The sequence below is a fragment of the Colletotrichum graminicola genome, assembly GCF_000149035.1.
Source record: "Colletotrichum graminicola M1.001 genomic scaffold supercont1.92, whole genome shotgun sequence".
NCBI classification, from domain to species: Eukaryota; Fungi; Ascomycota; class Sordariomycetes; order Glomerellales; family Glomerellaceae; genus Colletotrichum; species Colletotrichum graminicola.
In genome coordinates, this window is record NW_007361096.1 from 63,275 (window position 1) to 84,422 (window position 21,148).

The following is a 21,148-nucleotide window of genomic DNA, read 5'->3' on the forward strand; positions in this document are numbered from 1 at the left end:
GTAAGCACCGAGTCAGGCTAATGGATATATTATGGGACTGAGACACTAATCTATTTCTATCCAGTATCTGGTGCAGGGCTTTTCAAGACAAACTCTATGTACAGTAGCTAGATGAGGGGTAGGTTTGAGTTGGCTGGTAACCCAATAGAATCATTTGAGAGAATACAGCGTGATGAAGCTCGGAGCATATCAAGAAATGAAATGGTAAGTTGAAGGCGTATTGTAGGCCATGGACGCAAGCCCGTTGGATTGAGCCTCCCAAACCCGAACTACATAGAAGATAAATCCGACCCACTTGTCATAATATCAAGCTAACACGCCACCTCTGGTGAACTCTGTACCAAATCTTACCCTCTTCTTGAGCTTGGTTCCAACAAACGGACAGTTTCGCCGCTAAAGCCAGGCTCCAGACAGCACAGGAAAAGCATCATGGCACCGACATACGTGGAATGGGACTCCGTAAGTTGATTTAATATCCAGACATATTCATCTGCTGAGGTACAAGTTACAGCCCGCCAGAGACAAGACCAAGTCTTGGATGCACAATGGAGACATTGTAGCAGACTCCAAGCCGAAACAGTATTTGACTGGAAATTTAATCTTGTCATCAGTGACAAAATGGCTGCCGTCTAGAGACGAGCACAGCGACTACTGGTGGAATATGGCCGGGCCTCACTTTTCAGCACTCCTCCAAAATGCCGGCTACAGCAGCCAAGCTCAGTATGAGACTCTCCTCTTTATCTATCACCAGATCACTCCGAGGCTGGGCCCTTCCCCCCTTCTCAGCAATGCAGATCGGCTAGATAGCGGACTCTCCCTTGACGGCACCAGGTTTGAGTATAGTTGGAGATGGAATCAATCCTACACGAAGCCTGAGGTACGCATGGTCGTAGAACCTTTCAGTCGGTTTGCCGGCACCTATATGGATCCTCTCAACATACGGCCGTCCATGGAAACTCTATATTCCATGAAATCACAGGTCCCATCTCTCGACATGACCTTATTCAATCACTTCATTGCGAAACTGTATGACTCTGAATGGCACAGATATCTGGACACCAACGAACGGCCGATTGTTACAAATGTGTGTCTTGGGTTCGAGTTCAAAGGCAGCGAAATTCTTCCTAAAGCTTATTTTTTCCCTCGAAAACTCGGTCAAAGCGGTCTCACCCCTATGCGAGTTTGGGAGGATGCAATCATCACTGCCATTCCCCAGAGTCCTACAGTAGCAACTGTTTTCTCCTTCGTTCAGAATGACGCTCCAAGGCTCGGCTTAACGCTGGCACCGCTGTGGCTCGGCATCGACGTGGTGAATCCAGTCGAAGCACGTCTCAAGTTCTACTGCGTCGAGTCGCGAACTTCCTTTGATAGTGTTAAGTCCATCATGACTATGGGTGGGATTATTGAGATTGCTTCAGACATGTTGGCGATGATTTGGGACCTCATGAAAGCTGTTTGCGACCTCCCAGACGACTTCCCCCAGGACAAAGACCTTCCTAGGGCGCCGCAGTATAACCCGTCAACCAACGGAATCGATGCAATTGGTCTCTGGGGAACGTTTGCATATTATTTCGATATTGGACTCGGTCGAGGGCTGCCCGACGTCAAGTTCTACATTCCCGTCTGTCACTACGGCACTAATGACCAGACTATCGCCTCAGCTACAGCCAACTGGATGAAGAAAAACAGTCGAGGCCAATATGTGGACGCTTTCTGGGACACGATGCACAAGATCATCTCGCACAGAAAGCTTGATGAATCCAGAGGCGCGCAAATGTGGCTCTCGATGATGGTGAAGCAAGGCGAGTTGCAGGTAACCACATATATTGCCCCAGAGGGCTTTCATCCCAAACGTGGGCAAGGGCACCAGTTATCCCACCGAGCTGTTGTGGAACGCGTTACAGGTAGCTGCTAGAAGGCCACGAGTTGCACTTGCCACGAGTTGCACTTGCCACGAGTTGCACTTGTCACAGGTTGCTGTATTGGATAGACGCGGGATTGCAATTTGGGAATTATACGGCAGACTTTTCACCCTATGTTTGCAATCAATTTGTACCTAGCTGCGATATCCCTAGGAATTAAAGTATATTGGCGGGGGACGGCTGAATATAGCTACCAGCTCGTGATAGGAATAAACTCGGCCCATTTAACTACTTCACGCCACCCGTAATAATAGAAGATCGAAGTTACCATGTCCATGCTGAAATCTGGAACGTTAGCTCAAGGTCTCCAACTAAAGATCAAGTCCAACGCTACTGACGAGAGAGAACAATACTATACACATATTGACTAGTAAGCAGCCATTCCTGATGGTTTAGTGTGCGATGGTAATTATCCAAACTATAGTGCCGAGGTTGAAGGAGACGAATAAGCTGCAGAGCAATGCATAAGAAAATGATTTACACTCCTCAATAATCACATGGATGAATTTGCCGCTTGTAATTTCTTTACACTAGACCAACCTAATTTACGCCATTTGGCCCCATCTCTATAAATTATTAGGGTTCAACCTAAAGCAGTTATCAATTTATGTGTACTCCTACGACATCCCTTCTCTCTTTCTGGCGTGTATGTGTATTTCACTGTAACTCTATTGGAGGAAAATGCAGGTGTTATTAGATTTCCCCTCTTTGGGCGGAAACCCGTCCTGGTGGTAATACTTTGCTCGTTTGGGCCGCGGGAACCAAAAAGTTTATCCGGCTGCCACGGTGCCCATACTTAAGTACTACTAAGTACGTAGTATTATAGATTAACGCATCTCAGATCTAGCCTAATTAGGTAGCCTCATACCAGGATCCACACAAGCGGCAGTGAAGTTTGTCCAAGAACTCTAATCTTTCTCCTCACAGTTAAATTTTATACTAGTACCCCACGTATATCTCCATATCCAATTACACTGTATCGTACCAGCAATTGGATCAAGAACTTTCTCGGTTCAACATGACTCGTGATGTAAGTCTGTTGGCACAGTGTCGAAGGGTAGGTTTCAGATCATGCTCCTGTTGCATCCGAGAAGAACATGAATTTACCATGCATGCTCCCATAGCAAGTATCTACTACACAAGGCAGGTAACAATACTTTGATTGAAGCGGGTACCGAACTGGCTTGACACCACGTTTTGTGTGCTAATCTATGAGACTCCTGAGTCCGTTGAGGCCTGTGAGCGGAAATATACAACCCTCAAAGCGTAATGGGATTACTGGCTTATATATCGGCTAACACATATGCTCCAAGTGGAGTTTAGAGGACTTTTTCTTATTCGTGATCACTAGCTAAGGCTCCAATGACTATTACTTCTATTTTATATTGAACTCCTTGTTACCATCTCAGTCTCTTTATCAAAGAAAAACAAAGGAAAACAAAATGGCCACACCAATACGACAGTGTTCAAAACGCTTCCCATCCTTGCTCTTATTCGGGCCACAGGGGCGTCTGTGTCCTGAGAAGCTCAGCGAGTTGCGCACCCACCTGACTTCCGACGTGCGGTTGTCCGAACTGCTCCACGCCGCACAGGATCTACACAAATTCTGGTCCAGGGCGGTACATCTCGACCCGGAGCTGACACGGGTTCCCGCAGAGTCATACCTACATGGTCTTTCCGAGTGGCTTGTGCATGCGACTTCTTTCCCATGCTCATCTCCAATTTTGCCTGCTGTCCTCGCCCTACCACTAAACCTCCTGTTCCAACTGACTCAGTATCTTTCTTTTCTACAATCCGTAGATGAACATGGAGAAAATTCACAACGTCTGTTGCTTGAGGGATTGGAAAACGGCGGGGTGCAGGGGTTTTGCGTCGGATTTCTCAGCGCCATAACCGTTGCGTCTTCGAACAACGTGCAAGAGATTTTTGAGACGGCCAAACACGCCCTTCAACTTGCAGTAATTATTGGTGCTTATGTCGATAAAGATGCGATGCAGGTCCAAACAAAATGTATCTCTGTGCGGGGGAGACAGCAGGATGTCAAAAGCTGGAAAAATGCAAACAGCATCCTTCAAGCTTTTCCCGAGGTAATAAATCCCTTCCACGAATCCATCATTCTAATATTAAACTCAAGGGATTATGGTTGACATAACAATTGGATCAACTTTAGGCATACGTCTCAGCTATCACAGGAAAAACCTCGATCACAGTCACCTGTCTGAGCAGCCAGCTCGATATACTGAGAGACATCCTGATCGGTGCCGGTTATACTATCCAGGACGTTCCAGTTTACGGTCGACTACATTGCGCTGTGTACAACTCTGAAGTAAAGAAGATTATGGGGCTTTTTAACAAGATCCCTGACCTACGGTTCCCGACTGTTGCAGACCTGCGCGTCCCTGTAAGGTCTGCTACGAATGGATCAGTCATCACTCAAGGTGATCTCGTCCAGCACGTCTTAAACAACACATTGCTAATGCCCGTTGAATGGTACGCCACAACTAAACTTGCTGTGGCCTCTCTACCCCCCAGGCACGAGTTCATCGCCCTAGCCGGTGCCTCAGACCCACTACCACTGTCTTTAGCAGGCAACATGGATGTCCGACATATCACGATTCATGGCTTAACAAAACAATCAATGTCCCGAGTCAACTCTCATGGACTGCACTCCAACGACTTTGTGATTCAACGCACATGTCCTGATAAATCGCCGGTAACCAGCGAAGATGGTGGGATTCCAACTCCAACATCCACTCATACTTGCAACAACGATACAGACTCGTCCAGAAGACTAAGAGGGTGTCCCTCGTCCGACTTCCCATCTCATTCAGTTGCTATTGTCGGTATTGCAGGGCGCTTCCCGGGTGCAAACTCCGTGGATGAGCTTTGGGAGCTGCTTTTGAATGCAAAATCGATGGTGGACAAAGCGCCTACTAGAGTCGGGTTAGACCAACTTGACGAGGATGTCTCTCAAGTGAAGTGGTGGGGCAATTTCCTTGACGACTACGACTCTTTCGATCACAAGTTCTTCAACAAGTCAAGCCGTGAAGCGATGGCTTGCGATCCCCAGCAAAGAAAACTATTCGAGGTCGTCTACGAAGCCCTCGAATCCTCTGGTCAACTCGGCGCAGATGCCCTCTCGGACTGCTCAGACTACGGCTGCTATATTGGCGCCGTTATGAATAACTACGTTACCAATGTTAGCTGTCACCCGCCAACGGCTTATGCTACGACAGGGACTGGCCGATCGTTTCTTAGCGGAGCCGTCAGCCACCACTTTGGGTGGACCGGGCCGGCCTTGACCGTTGACACAGCATGCTCCTCGTCATTAGTAGCTATCCACATGGCATGCCGTGCCATCGCGACAGGCGAGTGCAGTCGCGCCGTCGCTGGAGGTACAAATATCATCACCAGCCCTCACGACTACCGAGACCTGAAAGCGGCCGGGTTCTTGAGTCCTACGGGTCAGTGTAAACCGTTCGACGCAGGTGCCGACGGCTACTGCCGCGGCGAAGCCGTCTGTGTGGTGGTTCTCAAATCACTAGCCTCCGCCATAGCGGAGGGCGACGAGATTATCGGGGTCGTCGTCGGGTCGGCAACCAGCCAGAATGACAATGAAGGCCCCATCGTTGTGCCCAACGCCAAGTCTCAGGCTAGTCTCTTGACGAAGGTTATGAACATGTCGAATGTCGTTCCTGAGGACATCACGTATGTCGAGGCTCATGGAACCGGAACTGAAGTGGGTGACCCCATCGAGGTTTCCAGTATCCGAGAAGCCTTTAGTGGGCCATCGAGGAAGTCTAAGCTTCGCTTCGCTTCAATCAAGGGAAACATTGGCCATGTCGAAGCTGCGTCAGGCGCTGCCGGCTTGATCAAGGCTATTCTTATGATGAGGCATGGAAAGATCCCCCCGCAGGCGAGCTACAGGTCGTTGAACCCGCGGATTCCCGCTCTAGAGCCCGATGGCATGGAAATCCCACAGGTCCTAACCGACTGGGGTCCAGCAGAGCGCATCGCTTGTATCAACAATTATGGCGCCGCCGGAAGCAACGCGGCAATTATGATTCGACAAGCGCCAGTCATTCCAGAAACCACCGATAAGATTGTTTTTACAGAAGACAGCTCTGCTCCTTCCAGCTGGCCTTTAGTCATATCTGCATCTACCAGGGTTTCTTTATCTTTTTATTGTCAAAAGCTGCTCGACTGGTTGCGACGAGGAAGGTCCAATACGACGTCCGATTTTAGCATTGCCGATATCGTTTTCAATCTTTCTCGTCGGACCAACCATGCACTGAGAAATATTGTGTCGACTCCCGTTCCTGACTTATCCGCCCTCGAGTCGGTGTTATGTGCTGTCATCTCAGAGAATGGACCAGTGTCTGTAACACCGTCTTCTCCGCCGCCTGTGATTCTTCTATTTGGTGGTCAGGAGAGCCGGTGTGTTGGGCTATCAAGGGACATTTGGAGATCCTCACACATCCTTCGCTATCATCTTGACCACTGTCAGGACCTTTTGCTAAGTCTGGGTCTTGGCGGGATTTATCCCGATATCTTTCAACAAACACCACTCACCTACTGTGTCACGCTGCATCTTGCGTTATTTTCCCTTCAGTATTCATGTGCCAAAGCTTGGATGGACTGTGGGCTGCAGGTGGCGGCAGTAATAGGACACAGCTTTGGGCAACTGACAGCCCTTTGCATCTCGGGAGTGCTGTCTCTGTCTGACGCTCTCACACTCGTAGCAGGCAGGGCGTCACTTATTGAAAAGCATTGGGGCTCAGAGGCCGGCGCGATGATTTCTCTGCAAGCCGATGAGCAGCGGGTTGCCGACATACTCAAGCAAGTAAACGCCCAAATCGGTTACGCCGAGGTCGCATGCTATAATGGCCCCCAAAGCCATGTTATTGTAGGCTCTTTGGATGCTATTCGTGGTGTGGAAGCCTTGATCTCTAGCAGCGACCAGTTTGGAGGTTCCATTCGCAGCCAGAGGCTTAACAACACGCATGGCTTCCACTCAAAATTCACAGAGCCACTGCTTCCATATCTGGCCGATTTGGGAGATAAACTCGACTGGGGGAAGCCTCTCATTCATATCGAAGTCTGTAGTGAGACACAGAACAACCGAAACCTGGGTACAAGCCTTGTTGTTGAGCATTCAAGGCGTCCCGTATATTTCAAACAAGCAGTGCAGAGGCTCATGAAGAAATACCCACAAGCTACCTGGCTTGAGGCGGGTCGAGGGTCTTCATACACGCAACTCGTTCAAGCATGCGCTCAACACCCCAACAGCTACTCATTCGTTTCTACGCAGTTAACAACGTCAAACGCGCAAAACTCTCTTGTCAATGCTACAGTCAAAATGTGGAAGGAAGGCCACTGCGTACAGTTCTGGCCGTTCCACCGGACCCAACGAAGACAGTATCGTCACTTAAGTCTACCAATCTACCAGTTTCAAAAGACTCGACACTGGCTATCTTACACAAGAGCAACAACTGCCAAAAAGGAATCTAGCACCGTGCAACATGGGGAACCAAAGGATCCCGAAATGTTGTCATTTGTCACAGGTGACAAGTCAACAGAAGCAGTCTTTTGCATCTCGACAAGCAGCAAACGCTTCCAATCTCTCGTCATGGGTCACTTCATGTGCCGCTACGGCGTTATGCCTGCTTCAGCATACATAGAGGTGGCGTCAAGAGCTGCCCTCATGCTTCAGGGGGACTCGCAAGCCACGAACTGGACCCCCACAGTTGAGGACCTAGCCATGCGGGCTCCTGTGGTATTCGATCTCGAGCATACCTCTCCCGATATCAAAATGATCTTGAAACGCCTCGATAAGCCGACACATCCATCATGGTCATTTTCCATTTTTGTCACTGCGAAAGACGGTGCGGCTTCTGTTGAGACTCAAGAAACAACAGTTGGTTTCGTGCACCTGCGACAACGCTCCGACTCCCAAGCAATCCAGGAATTCAGGCGTCTCGACGATTTAATAGGACAAAGGCGCTGGGAACAAGTCATAAACCATCCGGACGCCGAGGGCATGCGCGGAAACCATATCTACCGGGCCTTCAGCCAGATCGTCAAATACTCCGAAGCCTTCCAGGGAATCAAGACCATAGCGTCCATGGGAAACGAAGCTGCAGGTATTGTCAAAACAAGACCGGATACCAACGACCCGCCTGACCAACGCCTGGTTGACACTCCCATGATTGACAGCTTCATGCAGTTCGGCGGGTTTCTCGTCAATTACTTCAACCAACAATTATCTGCGGAGGAACTATTCGTCTGCCACTTCATTCAGCGTTTACAGATTGGACCTGGCTTCTCTCCAGACGCCGGGGACTGGATCATCCTAGCAAACACAACCCTCATTGACAAGGACAACATATCGGTTGACGTCTATGTATCTGAGAAGCAAAGCGGGAAGACTATCCTCACCTCACTTGGTATGGACTTCAAAAGGATCTCGCGTGCGTCTCTTGCGCAGATCCTGGGCGGGTCTGTCAATGAGTCCGACCTTTCCAGACGCGGGTCAGTAAAATGCATCGAGCAGACAACGCCGATATGCAAACCAACGACGCAGCCGGACAACAAACCCAAAAGCAAGAGCAGACGCGTGGATGTGATCCAAATTATCGCGGACGTTGCCGATGTGCCCGAAGAAGAATTAGATATTGACACACGACTCGCCGATATCGCAATCGACTCTCTTGGTGCAACCGAAATAGTTGGCGACATTGCCACGAAGCTGGGTGTGATAGTCGACCTCACCACATTCTCAAACTTTGAAGATATCAGTGCCATAGTTGCCCATGTTGACAGTCACCTTGGGCTACAATGCAGGACCGAGAACGATGATGAGGACGTTGGGATTGGAAACCCATCCCCATTAGAACCGCAACGCTTGATGGCAAACGGGTTGGTCTCCAACCAGTCCTGCGAAGAAACAGAGAACAGTCCAAGCGACGCCATTCTCAGTCAAAATCCTGCAGTGATGCCAGCTATTACCTCAATTGACAAACTATTTGACGATGTTCGTCTCAGCTTCGACGAACTTGGCGCAGCAAGGCATGCGCTCGAATATTGGTCCGACATATACCCAGACGATAAACGTTTGATTTTAGCGTATACCGTAGAGGCTTTCAAAAACCTTGGCTGCGATCTGAAAAGACTGAGACCCGGACAGCCGGTACCTGAAATCGTGGGATTTCTGCCTCGACACCAACAGCTGGTAAATCTACTCCACCAGTTTTTGAAAGAAGAGAACATCATCATTTTGACGGGCGATGGTGTCTTTTCCCGGACCAGTGAAAGAATAGAAACTGCGACCGGTGAAACGATATTCAACGAGATTCTGGGCAAGCATCCTCACAACGCCGCCATCCGTCAACTTCTGCATGCCGTCGGGCCGCACCTAGAAGCCTGTCTTATAGGAACGATGGATGCGCTTCAGATCCTGTTCGGAAACCGGGCAAACAAAAAGTGGCTAGACGAGGTGTACAGAGACTGGCCCATGCTAGTGACTGCCACGCAGCTTCTTGGTGATTTTCTCTGCCGGGCTTTCACTCAAGCAGAACCAAACACAGACACAAAGGTCCCCAGAAAAAGCTGCTTCCGTGTCCTTGAGGTTGGGGCGGGAACAGGAGGAACAACGAGCCACATTGTGAGCCTCTTGAAAGACCGCGGTATTCCCTTTGAATATCATTTTACCGACATATCACCAACGCTTGTGCAAAAGGCCAAGTCTTCTTTCAAAGGCATCAGTGGTATGAGTTTTGGCGTCATGGACATTGAGAAAGAGCCCGAAGTCGAGTTCATCGAGGCGTTCCATGTCATTATATCGACCAACTGTATCCATGCGACCAGGAATATCTCGTTGAGTCTGGCCAATCTCCGCAAAATGCTTCGTCAAGATGGCGCTCTTGCACTGATTGAGATGACCCCAACACGCCCGCTTTACGTGTTTGATGTCATAGTTGGTCTCCTCGAGGGCTGGTGGCTTTTCGAAGACGGTCGTAAGCACGCGCTGGCAAGCATCGAGCGCTGGGAGCAGGCTTTCATGGAGGCTGGCTTTCGTCATGTGCTCTGGTCCGACGGACCGAGTCTAGAGGCCAGGACAGTTCGGGTTGTCTGTGGGTTCCAATCCCAGAAAACCGCGGCTACACGAGACCACTCGGAGATAATGGCCACCGCTAACAGAAAAAATACGACAAAAGATCCCCAGACAGGCGTTCACATACAAGAGGTGGTTTACAAGAAAGTGGGGTCTCAAAATATCCATGCAGACATTTACTGTCCACATCAAGCGGACCCGACCCGGAAGATGCCAATTGGTACGTTTTAAGCAGCTAACTGAAAATTGAGATTCGTACTGTTATAAAAAATCAAATACCTGCGCACTCACTTATGCATATGCTCAGCCCTAATGATACACGGCGGTAGCCATGTTCTCTTTTCCCGAAAAGATGTCCGAGATCCACAAACGCGCATCATGCTGGATATGGGACTTCTCCCCGTCAGTCTCGACCACCGTCTCTGCCCGGAAACTCGGCTAGCACAGGGGCCGATGGTAGATGTCTGTGATGCGGTTGAGTGGGCGAGGGTGAAGCTACCACACATCAAGCTAGCGAATGCAGATGTCAAGCCTGATCCTGATAATCTCGTGGTCATAGGCTGGTCCTCGGGAGGTCAACTAGCATTGTCAACAGGCTGGACGACTCTTGGGAAAGGTATTCGACCTCCTAATGCCATTCTAGCCTTCTACTGCCCTACTGATTATGAAGATGACTGTAAGTCGGCCTCACGTTCGGTATAATTTTATTCATCAACCTATGTATCAACATGCTGACACCGAGGAACCGCCAGGGTGGAGGAATCCGATCCAGCCCATTGGAGCAGCGGATCAGGGACAAGAGTACGATGTGCTAGAAGCAGTGCAAGAGGAACCCGTAAGTCTCTTAATACTTCTCAAGTAACGCCTAAATCAATGGTGGAAAGGGCAAAGAACTCCGATACTGAAAATGGAAAATACAGATTACAAATTACGGTGTAATTGGCGCTTGGAAGCCACTATCTGACCAACGTATACATAATGATCCTCGCGCCCGCATCGTTTTACACATGAACTGGAAGGCACAGACACTACCGGTCGTCATCAGCGGCTTACCTAGCAAGAGCTCTGTGGCATCTGAAAGCCCTGGTGTCAACTGGAACGCATTGCCACAGCCCCCAGTGGATGAAATTCAACGTTGCAGCCCGTTGGCCCAAGTTCGAAAGGGAAACTATGTAACGCCGACATTCATAGTCCATGGTGAGGCGGATGATCTGATTCCGTGGCAACAGTCACTCCGTACAATTGAGGAGATAAAGCAACGCGGCATAGATGGTCAGCTGGTCTTGGTACCAGGGGCGCCTCATATTTGTGACACGAGCCGAGACTCCGCAGCGCCAGGGTGGCAAGCTGTATTAGATGCTTACCAATGGTTAATGGGCTACGCTTTCTCCAACAAGTAGATTGAGACTGGCAGACCTTATGATGTAGTGTACATAGAAGATGAATGGAGAGGATACAAGATGATTGGAAAACATTACCGATTAAACGTTGTATGATACTACAGCTCTCCCCTTTGGCCAGATGAAGAGGTTTAAAATATTAGCTTCATATCACACGAGTTGACCAAAGAATATGAGGTTTTTTCGTCATTAAGTTTCAGCTTGAATTAGAAGAACAAATATATCCCGGTCTCTACATGGTCGTCACTTCCCTTCTAAGATGTCTAAACTTTTGTGGCTGGCTGCCGTACGCCACATGTCATTAGTCGCGGCTTGAACCTACCCGATCGCGTTACTTCTGCCTCCCTCTGATGTTCAGTGGCTAGATTTTGGAAACGCCACATTTCTTTTCAATACACTTAGTTAGTGGCTAGCTGAGTTAAACCGATGGGTATGTAAGTGGCGGCCGGCTGAGTGGGCTGAGCTTCTAATTAATGGGTCCACACTTAACCACCAGTCGACATAGAGTTGATCTATCACATTTACAGACCTCCCAATAAGCAAATAACAAAGTTCCATAGGTTCTCTTGTGCATCCACTTTAACTATTTATATAGAGCTTTTGCAGGTTCAGCTCATAGAATTGGCACGAAATTGTGACTAAAAAACAAGTTTTACATGCCGTGTGAAAACACAAGAAACGTTTACTAAACAAATGCTTTCTTAAGTGTCCATCATGTCCAGACATGATATAATAGTGTTGAGAAATGTTTGGGATGTCCCTGAGACCCGTTTTCTGACAACAGTATCTAGTAAACCCTTGGCAGCGTCTCAGAAAAGCGTGGTTCAATCCAGTCACAAATGCTTTTCTAGGACCAAAAGTCGGAAAATAACTTTGGTATCAGCGATCCTTCATTAAATACATCGCGAGTATGCACATGGTGACTATCACTATTAAGTCTGCGTTGCTCTTGGACATGTAATGTGATATCCCAGCCCCTGCCTGGCATTTCGTCCAAGAACTAGAAAGACTCTCCAGTGGACTCCTAGGGATACTTCTCACAGGGGATCTTTCGGCTCTCTTCTCAATAATCAAGTGATCTTGTACACTTGAGCGTGGTAGAGTGCTTCGCTTGTAACGATGGCTCATACCAATATGATGCCACTCTGCGCCGCACAAATCCCCATTGTTACCCGACGGGTTGAAAGTAATATTCTTTAACAACAGTTACATTTTCTACATTAAAAAAGTATATAAAAGCTATTTAATTCCAGAGAAAGCTTGTCTAGTAACAAGAATGCAAAACACTCTATTGCATATTTCGAAGCCATATTTTTGAACTCAGCTGCGGCTGAGATAGACAGAAGAAATGATCTTCCCGAGAGAAAGAAAGGCTGATAAGTACTTGTACTTGGTCACGAATATTATACGACTTGTTTTGGTTTAGTGTCTAATACAGGTCGTAAAATAATTTAGGAGGATCGAATATTAGCAGACGACGGAACATTAGTCCAATCTCCAATACTGAACAAGCCTGCAATGGACAAACATATAAAGACGCCCTTAATCCTCGACATTATCTTTCTCTTCCACTCCCCTCTGTCCACAATCAGTTCACACTCTTAGTTAACAATCTCACCTCAACTTTGATCTCAACCATTCGGTTTTTCGGGATTACTTTCGCTTTTGTCACCTTTTCCTAGCAGCCCTTATAAAATAACAGTCATCCGTCCAGACGAAATGTCTTACATCGCCCCTGCTACTATTCGCGCCGCAGTGTGGAGCCTGAAGTCCTCCAACCCTGATCTCCCCGCGGAGTCGGCCATCTTGCCTGATGATGGAAGTAATGGGACCGAGTCTGTCTTTGAGAATGACAATCGCCGTCTCGTTGACATCAAGGACCTTGCTGATGGCGGCAAATTCCGATGTAAGCTTGCCCAAATTCTGAGATCGGAGCCAAGAAAGTACCACGCCACTGCATATGTAGGTACGCTGACATTCTGTCTAGCTATCGTCAAGATCCAAGCTTGCTTCAACAAGCGGCCAGGCGAAAGTGTTTGGATGATGGGCTCCGGCTGGCTAATTAGCCCGGATACCATCGTCACAGCCGGACATGTGGTCTACGATTGGGGTCACCGCCTTCAAAGTGCTACCGAGATCAAGTGCTACATTGGATACTCCGGTCGTGCTTCCGTCAGCACTCCCACTGTTCAGGCTCGCTTTGGAGAGCGAATAATCACCACGGCTAAGTGGGTTGAGGCTCCTGGAAACAGAGCCCACGATGTCGCTTTCATCAAGGTCAATCGCCCTTTCACGGGCAACCTCAGGAACATCCCTTTCAAGGACACTCCTCTTTCTTCAACTGGGGTCACCTTGGGTGTTGTTGGGTATCCTGGAGACAAGTACCTTGAGGGCCAGAACGGACAGAGTGTAGAAAAGGGCGCCCAGATGTACGAGGAGTTCGCCCCCACTAGCTATGATATTGGGAAGAGCGAGCGTCACATGGTTGAGTACGGAGTTTCAACCTTTGCAGGTACGTGAGGGGTATCCAATTAGTTCCTGGAAGGCGTTTGACTGATGGTCATTCAATAACAGGTCAATCCGGCGCTCCAATCCTCCAGGCCACCAACAACAGTTTGGTGGCCATTGGTACCCACTGCTATGGTGGCGGCGGCGACGAAAGCAATTCTGGCAACTCTATTGGCGGCATTTATGGAAACAACTACCACGCTTTCCTCGCGCTTTTCGATAGCAGCCAGTTCCCCGACTCTCATCGATCTGGCATCAAGGTGATCGATTCCGATGCCAAGTCTCGTGGTGAGATCCGGAACATCAATGATAATATCTACAACGGTCACAACGGTTACAGCGGCGCGAACGGCTACAACAGCAACAACGGCTACAACGGCGTTCGCGTAGATGCCGATGTCTCGCCCTTGGGGCAGATCAAGTACAGCTCGCGCACAAGTCTTCAAGAAAGCGCGGATGAGGAAGGCTTCTTCGATATTATCAAGTCAATTGCAAAGGTCGCGGGGCCTGTCGTATCAGGCGTCACTCCCTTCCTTGGGCCGATTGGCGGCTCCATCGGTGCGATAGCCGGTGGCATCCTCTCAACTGTTGGAGGAGCTGAAAGTGCCCTTGTTGATGGGAACACATCAAATGCAGTCGAGAATTCCATCAACTCAGGGGCTACTGAGAGAGCAGTACTTGCCGAGGCTTCTCTCCAAGCGCTCTTGGAGCTAGAAGACTCCCAAGAGACTGCCGAGGTACTTCGTACAATCAGTTCCAAGTATAACGCATTTAGACCCAAGCTGGATGCAATTGCGAAAATTTCCCAGCCCCAGCTCACTGAGGCTGGACTTTATTTGGCTCATCGCCAGATCGCACAGTTACAGGAGAAGGGTGTGTTCGGAACACAGGAGTCCGAAATTGAGCTTCCTCGCGTTCCTTTGCAGGGTATCAACCAATCGACTTTGTCTCGATACGAGGGTCAACAAGAAGCTTTTGCCCAGGGCCTCATGGCGCCCACGCGGCCGGTTTCGGACGAAGAAGGGTTTTTGGACTTCCTTGGACCCGTGCTCTCCAAGGGAATCAGCTTCGCCAAGCCATTCATTGCAAGTGCAGCACAGGGAGCACTTGGGGGCATTCTCAATCATCTCGGTGGTGGCGCTGAGTCTTCTTTCGACGCACCCCCAGGTACTCATGAGCATGCCACCCTTCTCGCTTTCAAGCGCGCCGCCGCAGCGGAGGCTGCTTTGCAGACTCTCATGGAGCTCCCTAAGCACAAGCTTGACCGTCTCTACATCAGCAGTCCCCGAGCTGGCGAGGAAAGCATCTTTGACGTCATCAAGGCTGGAGTACAGAAGATTGCTCCAGCTGTCATTGACATCGCCAAAACGGCTGTGCGTAAGGTCGTGCCTGTCATTGTTGACGCTGCATCGCAGAAGATCAAAGACGCCGTGGATCCAGAGAGAAGGTCGGCTACCCAGAACAACTCAGACTCATACAGCCGCAATTCAGCGTCTCAAACGAATGTCATTCGACCCAAGCCGTCCGTTAGGGACATGTTTGTGCAGGCCTCCAAGGGCACGAAGGTGAGCGAGAACCCAGATGACATGGAGCCTACAGAGGAGTACATCCTGAACACTATCCTCGAGGACATACTGAAGTCGCGTGAGACCACTTGGGTGCCCTCGCTTCACAAGCGAAAGTCCTGGGACTCAAACGATGACGGTTTATGCATGATGGATGAGGAGCCACTCTAACGATGATAATCTGAATAAACTTACTAATTTCTTTTGGAACCATGGCAGGCTATTCTTACGTACTAGTGGGACTAAAGGCTGTTCGTTGCTCGCAGCTCTTTTGGAACGATGATCGGGCCAACTGAGGGTCAAGCAGCCATATAAACCAATACGTCATCGACCTCTGTCAACTTGACCTATACTAGACAATTCTCCCTTCATGTTGCTTGAGGTTATATTTTCTTTTCATCAGTTTACTTAGCTGTATTTCTCTTTCCCCTACGTATTGCTTCAGTTGTTCCTTAGATTCATTATAGAGTACGCTACAAAAAGAATTTTAGTTAAGCCTACAAGCAACAACCCCTGCGACGTGATGAACTATAAGCAAATGTTACACGCAGCTATTGTGTGATTACACTCTAGGCAAGTTGACATTTGCAAACGCGTAGACAAACACTCAATAGAAGACAGCAACAATAGCAGTAAAAGCAGGAGGACTAATCAAAACAGAAGAAGCAGCCAGGAATTAAGCAAGGTATAAATGTATCAGGCGGCCTACGTAGTTCTTCTGTTATTCGTTGTTCTTTAAGGCTGCTTGCAGATCTTACAAAAAGATCAAAAACAACATGACATACAACACCAGGTATTCGCTGGTCGTCACCGACCCAACTACTAATCCGGCCCTCACACTTTTTCTTTTTAGGTTAGGAACGACCACTGAGTGCTGTTTTTGGTAACTAAAAACGGTAAGCCTCTAAACGGTCTCTATTTTAGAAGGAAAAACATAATACTAAATGTCTCCGTTTAGGATAGATAAGGCACCGTTTTCTTATTTATAAAGGCTCTATTAGACTTAACCTTTTACTTATATAAAACTACTTAGCGTTATAGGAAGTAAGTGTAGTACTAGCCTATACTTTACCTTAATAATAAAGACCTATCCTTATATAATATAGCTATTTAATTTATTACTTTCTTTATTTAGCTTATAACTATTATTTTATTACCTTATTACTATTATTATATAATAGGTTTAGCCTTTATTTATCTAAGGGTATAATTTTTTATAAAGTATAGCTAAGGTTAGTCTAAAGCGCTATATATATCTTAATAGTAATAGCTAGTATAGACTAGTAAACTAATTATTAAGATAAAAGGTAACTATACTAAATAGCTCTATAAAGATAAGGCCTCTAGGGCAGTAAGCATACTATAACATAGGGTATAATAAGGTATTAGGTACACTTTAGTAACAGCTAGTTATAAAGTATTAGTATACTATAGCTATAAAAGTAATTAAGTACTCTAACGCTATAATAATAAGGAAGATAAGGCACTAGCACGCTATATTTATAGGCGCTATAGCGCTATAGATAATAGGTAGTCTTATAAATTATAGCTGTCTAAGTTTTACTAAGTTTAATGTATTTTTAGGCTATAAGTAGTAAGAATTATAGCTACTAAATAAGCTTAGTAGATCTAGTAATAGCTAGTAAAGCTAAATTAGGGTAGGTAGGCCTAAGCTAGCAGTAAGCTAAGCTAAGTAATTAGTAAGCGGTCCTAAGCATGCCTAAGTAAGCCTAAGCTAACAGTAAGCCGTTAGTAAGCACGTAAAACCAGGCCTAAGTATAGGTAAGCTCTAGTGGGGTGTAAAGAAGAATCTACTAAGATACTATAGGGCTAACTAAGAAGTTAGCTAACGTATTAGCTAAACCTGCCTAAGGATTAAAAGGGGCTAAGATAGCTAAAGGCTTTATACACTTTACTAACGTTATAGCTATCTATATACTATAGTAGTAACCTTAATATATATCTTACTAAACTATAATTAAGTAGATAAGCTCCCTAAGGCCTTAGGAATTTAACCTTTATAGGTTTATAAGTCTAATGTTATAGCTAGTTTCTAGACAGTAGGGTTTCTACTAATAGTAAGCAGAGGTTAGCACCTAGTTAATAGTATTCCTCTTCTTTATTATCTTTATTAATTACCTAGTAATTAGTTAAGGCTTAGGGTTATAAGGCAGCTTATATAGCTTCTTATTAATTAAATTACTAAGGTCAGATACTAAAAGGTATTTAGAGAATATATTATAAGTTAATTACTAAAGAGCTATAGGAGTCTGTCCTTAAGTGCGTCTAAGTCTATCCTATATATAAGTCCTAACTGTTCCCTAAATAGTTCCTTTAACTAATAGTTATAAGTAATTACTATCTTTATATAAGGTAAGCGCTTAGTAAATACTAATAAGCACTTACTTTTATAATTACTAGTAATTACCTTATCTTATAATTACTTTCTTATTTTTATATAACTTATGCTATAGTTCTTTTATTTTAAGGAGTTATTTATCTATTTTTTATTTCTTATTTATATAAATACTACTACTACCTTTTATCTGTCTATTAGGTAGAGTAATATAGCCTATAACTTATTAGGTTATAATATTAGGTCTTTTCTCTAAAAGGTCTTACCCTTAAGACCTATATAAGTAAGTTATATCTCTTAGGTTAGGGAGTTATTAATTATACTTCTTTTATTTTTATTTCTTTTTATAATACTAACGTAATATCTAGTAAAAAGAATTATTAAAAAGCTTTTTTTATATAACGTTACTTAAAACTTACTTTAGTAATAAAGAAGTTTAGTTTTAACGTTATACCTTATTCTTTTTACTAGTTAGTAGGTTATTACTATAAGATACTTATAAGAAAGTTAAAGTATTATAAGTATACTTATTATAGTTATTTATATAATATAACTATAAATACTATTTATAAGTATAAGGCTTTTTTTTATTAACTTTCTTATTCTAATAAGTACACTTAGATATAAAAGCTTATATAATTATAACCTTAAATTTAACCTTAAATTTAACCTTATTTATAACCTTAAAGTAATACTACTATATATATATATATATATATAAGATATCTAATATAACCTTTACTTCTAAATATAGACCTATAGAGATTTACTCTTTAGTACTTTATTATTACAGCTAGTTTCTAAGCAGTAGGGTTTCTACTAATAGTAAGCAGAGGGAGATACTTAGTAACAGTAATTGTTGTCTTGCTAGTCTGTTAATTACCTAGTAATTAGTTATATAGTTAATAGGTATAAAGGTAGCTTATATAGCTCTTGTTAATTAAATTACTAAGGTTAGATACTAAAAGGTATTTAAAGAATATATTATAAGTTAATTACTAAAGAGCTATAGAAGTTTATCCTTAAGTGTATTTAAGTCTATCCTATATATAAGTCTTAGCTATTCCCTAAATAGTCCTATTAACTAATAGTTATAAGTAATTACTATTTTTATATAAGGTAAGCGCTTAGTAAATACTAGTAAGCGCTTACTTTTATAATTACTAGTAATTACCTTATTACATAATTACTTTTTTATTTTTATATAACTTATACTATAGTTCTTTTATTCTTAAGGAGTTATCTATTTATTTTTTATTTTTTATTTATATAAATACTACTACTACTTATTATTTACTTATTAGGTAAGGTAATATAGCCTATAACTTATTAGGTTATAATATTAGGTCTCCTTTCTAAAGGTCTTACCCTTAAGACCTATATAAGTAGGTTATATCTCTTAGATTAGGGAGTTATTAATCTTAATCTTTAATCTTTTATACTAATACTATATTTAGTAAAAAGGATTATTAAAAAGCTTTTTTTATATAGCGTTATCTAAAGCTTATATTAGAAATTAAAGAATTTAGTTTTAACGTTATACCTTATTTATTTTATTAGTTAGTAGGTTATTATTATAAGATACTTATAAAGAAGTTAAAGTGTTATAAGTATACTTATTATACTTATTTATATAATATAACTATAAGTGCTATTTATAAGTATAAGGCTTTTTTTATTATTAGTTTTCTTTATTTTTAATAAGTAATAGTAGATTATCTTCTAACTAAGTCTAATTAATTAAATTATAAAGAGAAAAAGGCTAAATAGCTTCTTTAAAAACGTACTAAGGCGCTATAAAGGGCGTAAGCTAAAATAAATAAATCTTTAGTAAAGTTAGATTGTCTTTAGTAAGTAAAAAAAATAGTATTTAAGAAAGGTTAAAGTATCTTAAATACTTTTCTTAAGAAGTCTAAGGGGGTTCTAATAAAATCTACTATTATTTATAAAGTATAGTCTAGTAGTGCCTTTAGTGTTATTAACTAAAGCGCTATATAAGGGGATCTACACTTAGTAAGTTTTAACTTTAGTATACTTATAGAAGCTACTAGGAATATTAAAGGTTCTTAACTAGTTCTTATAAGTTATTTTTATATTTATAATTTTTTTACTTAACTAAGTATTATTTTCTTTTATTTTTATAGCGTTAGTTAATAATTCTTTTAACTTTATACTTTAGTTTATAAGGTTTAATAATAATATAGTTATTAGTATTTAATTCTTATAGTACTACTTCTAGTAGTGTAATATAAAAAACTAAGTAAACTTTTATTATATTAAGTAAGTTAAGTTTATAGTTAATATCTAAGATCTTCTTAAGGATCTTAAAAAGTTTAAGTTTCTTATAGTTAAGCTTATTACTTAGTTACTTTATTTTAATATTTCTTTATAAGAGGTATATGCTATTCCTTTTTTTAAAAGTTAGTCCTTTAATCCTTAAAGTGTTAGTATATTTCTTTATTTATATCCTAATAAATTCTAAGTCTAGGGCTGCTTTACTTTAGAGTTCTCTTATTTTATTAATATTAGCTATAGCTTTTAATACTTATAGGCCTTCCTTAAGTTCTTTATAAGTAGTTAGCTAAAATCTATAGTTTAAGTAAAATAGTAAGTTCTAAGTGCTTTTTTTAATAGTACTATTATAAGTATATTAGGCTATTAGTAGTAGTAGTACTTAATTATTTTAGTAATAGTTAATATAGTATTATAAGTACTATTTAAGTATTTAGTTAATCTTTTCTATTTATAAATTAGTATAAAAGTAAGACGTAGTAAATAGTTTATAGTCTACACTAAGCTATAAAATTAAGGATTTCTAAAACTATAAAGTAAATAGCTTATCTTTATTAAAGATGATTTTTTTTAGTAAACTATAGTTACTAAAAATATATTTTAAAAATATATATACTAGGTCTTTTACTTTACTTAACTTTAGATATAAAATAAAGTAAGTATACTTTATAAGTTAGTTAATAATAACTAGAACGCTATTATAGTATATCTTTATAAAAGGTTTTTTTAACTTAAGTAGTTTAATAATAAAGTCTAAAGAGATTAAGTGCTATGCTTTTAATAGTGCTAGTAGTAGTTAGATTTACCTATATAGCTTATAAGGACTATTTTTACTTTTCTTATATATTTTATAGTCCTTAATTACTAAAGCTACTTCTTTATATATAACTTACTTATTATAGTGTTATCTAATTCTCTTAAATATCTTTATAATTCCTTAGTGTCTATATACCTTAGCGCTATATATCTTATAGATTTATTTAGGCGTTATT

The 21,148-nt window shown here is 43.2% G+C and overlaps 3 protein-coding genes across 3 annotated transcripts; all 3 read left to right on the forward strand.

Moving 5' to 3' along the window:
• Positions 1–538: 538 nt before the first annotated feature.
• On the forward strand, positions 539–1,915 carry GLRG_11574 (aromatic prenyltransferase; the record flags this gene model as incomplete). Its single annotated transcript, XM_008102235.1, has 1 exon — positions 539–1,915. One exon carries the CDS (start codon positions 539–541, stop codon positions 1,913–1,915), a length of 1,377 nt encoding a protein of 458 aa, XP_008100426.1.
• A 1,025-nt stretch (positions 1,916–2,940) lies between these two features.
• Positions 2,941–11,435, forward strand: GLRG_11575 (beta-ketoacyl synthase domain-containing protein; the record flags this gene model as incomplete). Its single annotated transcript, XM_008102236.1, has 7 exons — positions 2,941–2,952; positions 3,428–4,009; positions 4,093–4,562; positions 4,719–10,255; positions 10,343–10,711; positions 10,788–10,870; positions 10,956–11,435. 7 exons carry the CDS (start codon positions 2,941–2,943, stop codon positions 11,433–11,435), a joined length of 7,533 nt encoding a protein of 2,510 aa, XP_008100427.1.
• A 1,719-nt stretch (positions 11,436–13,154) lies between these two features.
• On the forward strand, positions 13,155–15,679 carry GLRG_11576 (ATP synthase F1; the record flags this gene model as incomplete). The annotated part of the gene is made up of 3 exons (XM_008102237.1): positions 13,155–13,341; positions 13,423–13,947; positions 14,010–15,679. 3 exons carry the CDS (start codon positions 13,155–13,157, stop codon positions 15,677–15,679), a joined length of 2,382 nt encoding a protein of 793 aa, XP_008100428.1.
• Between the last annotated feature and the right edge of the window lie 5,469 nt (positions 15,680–21,148).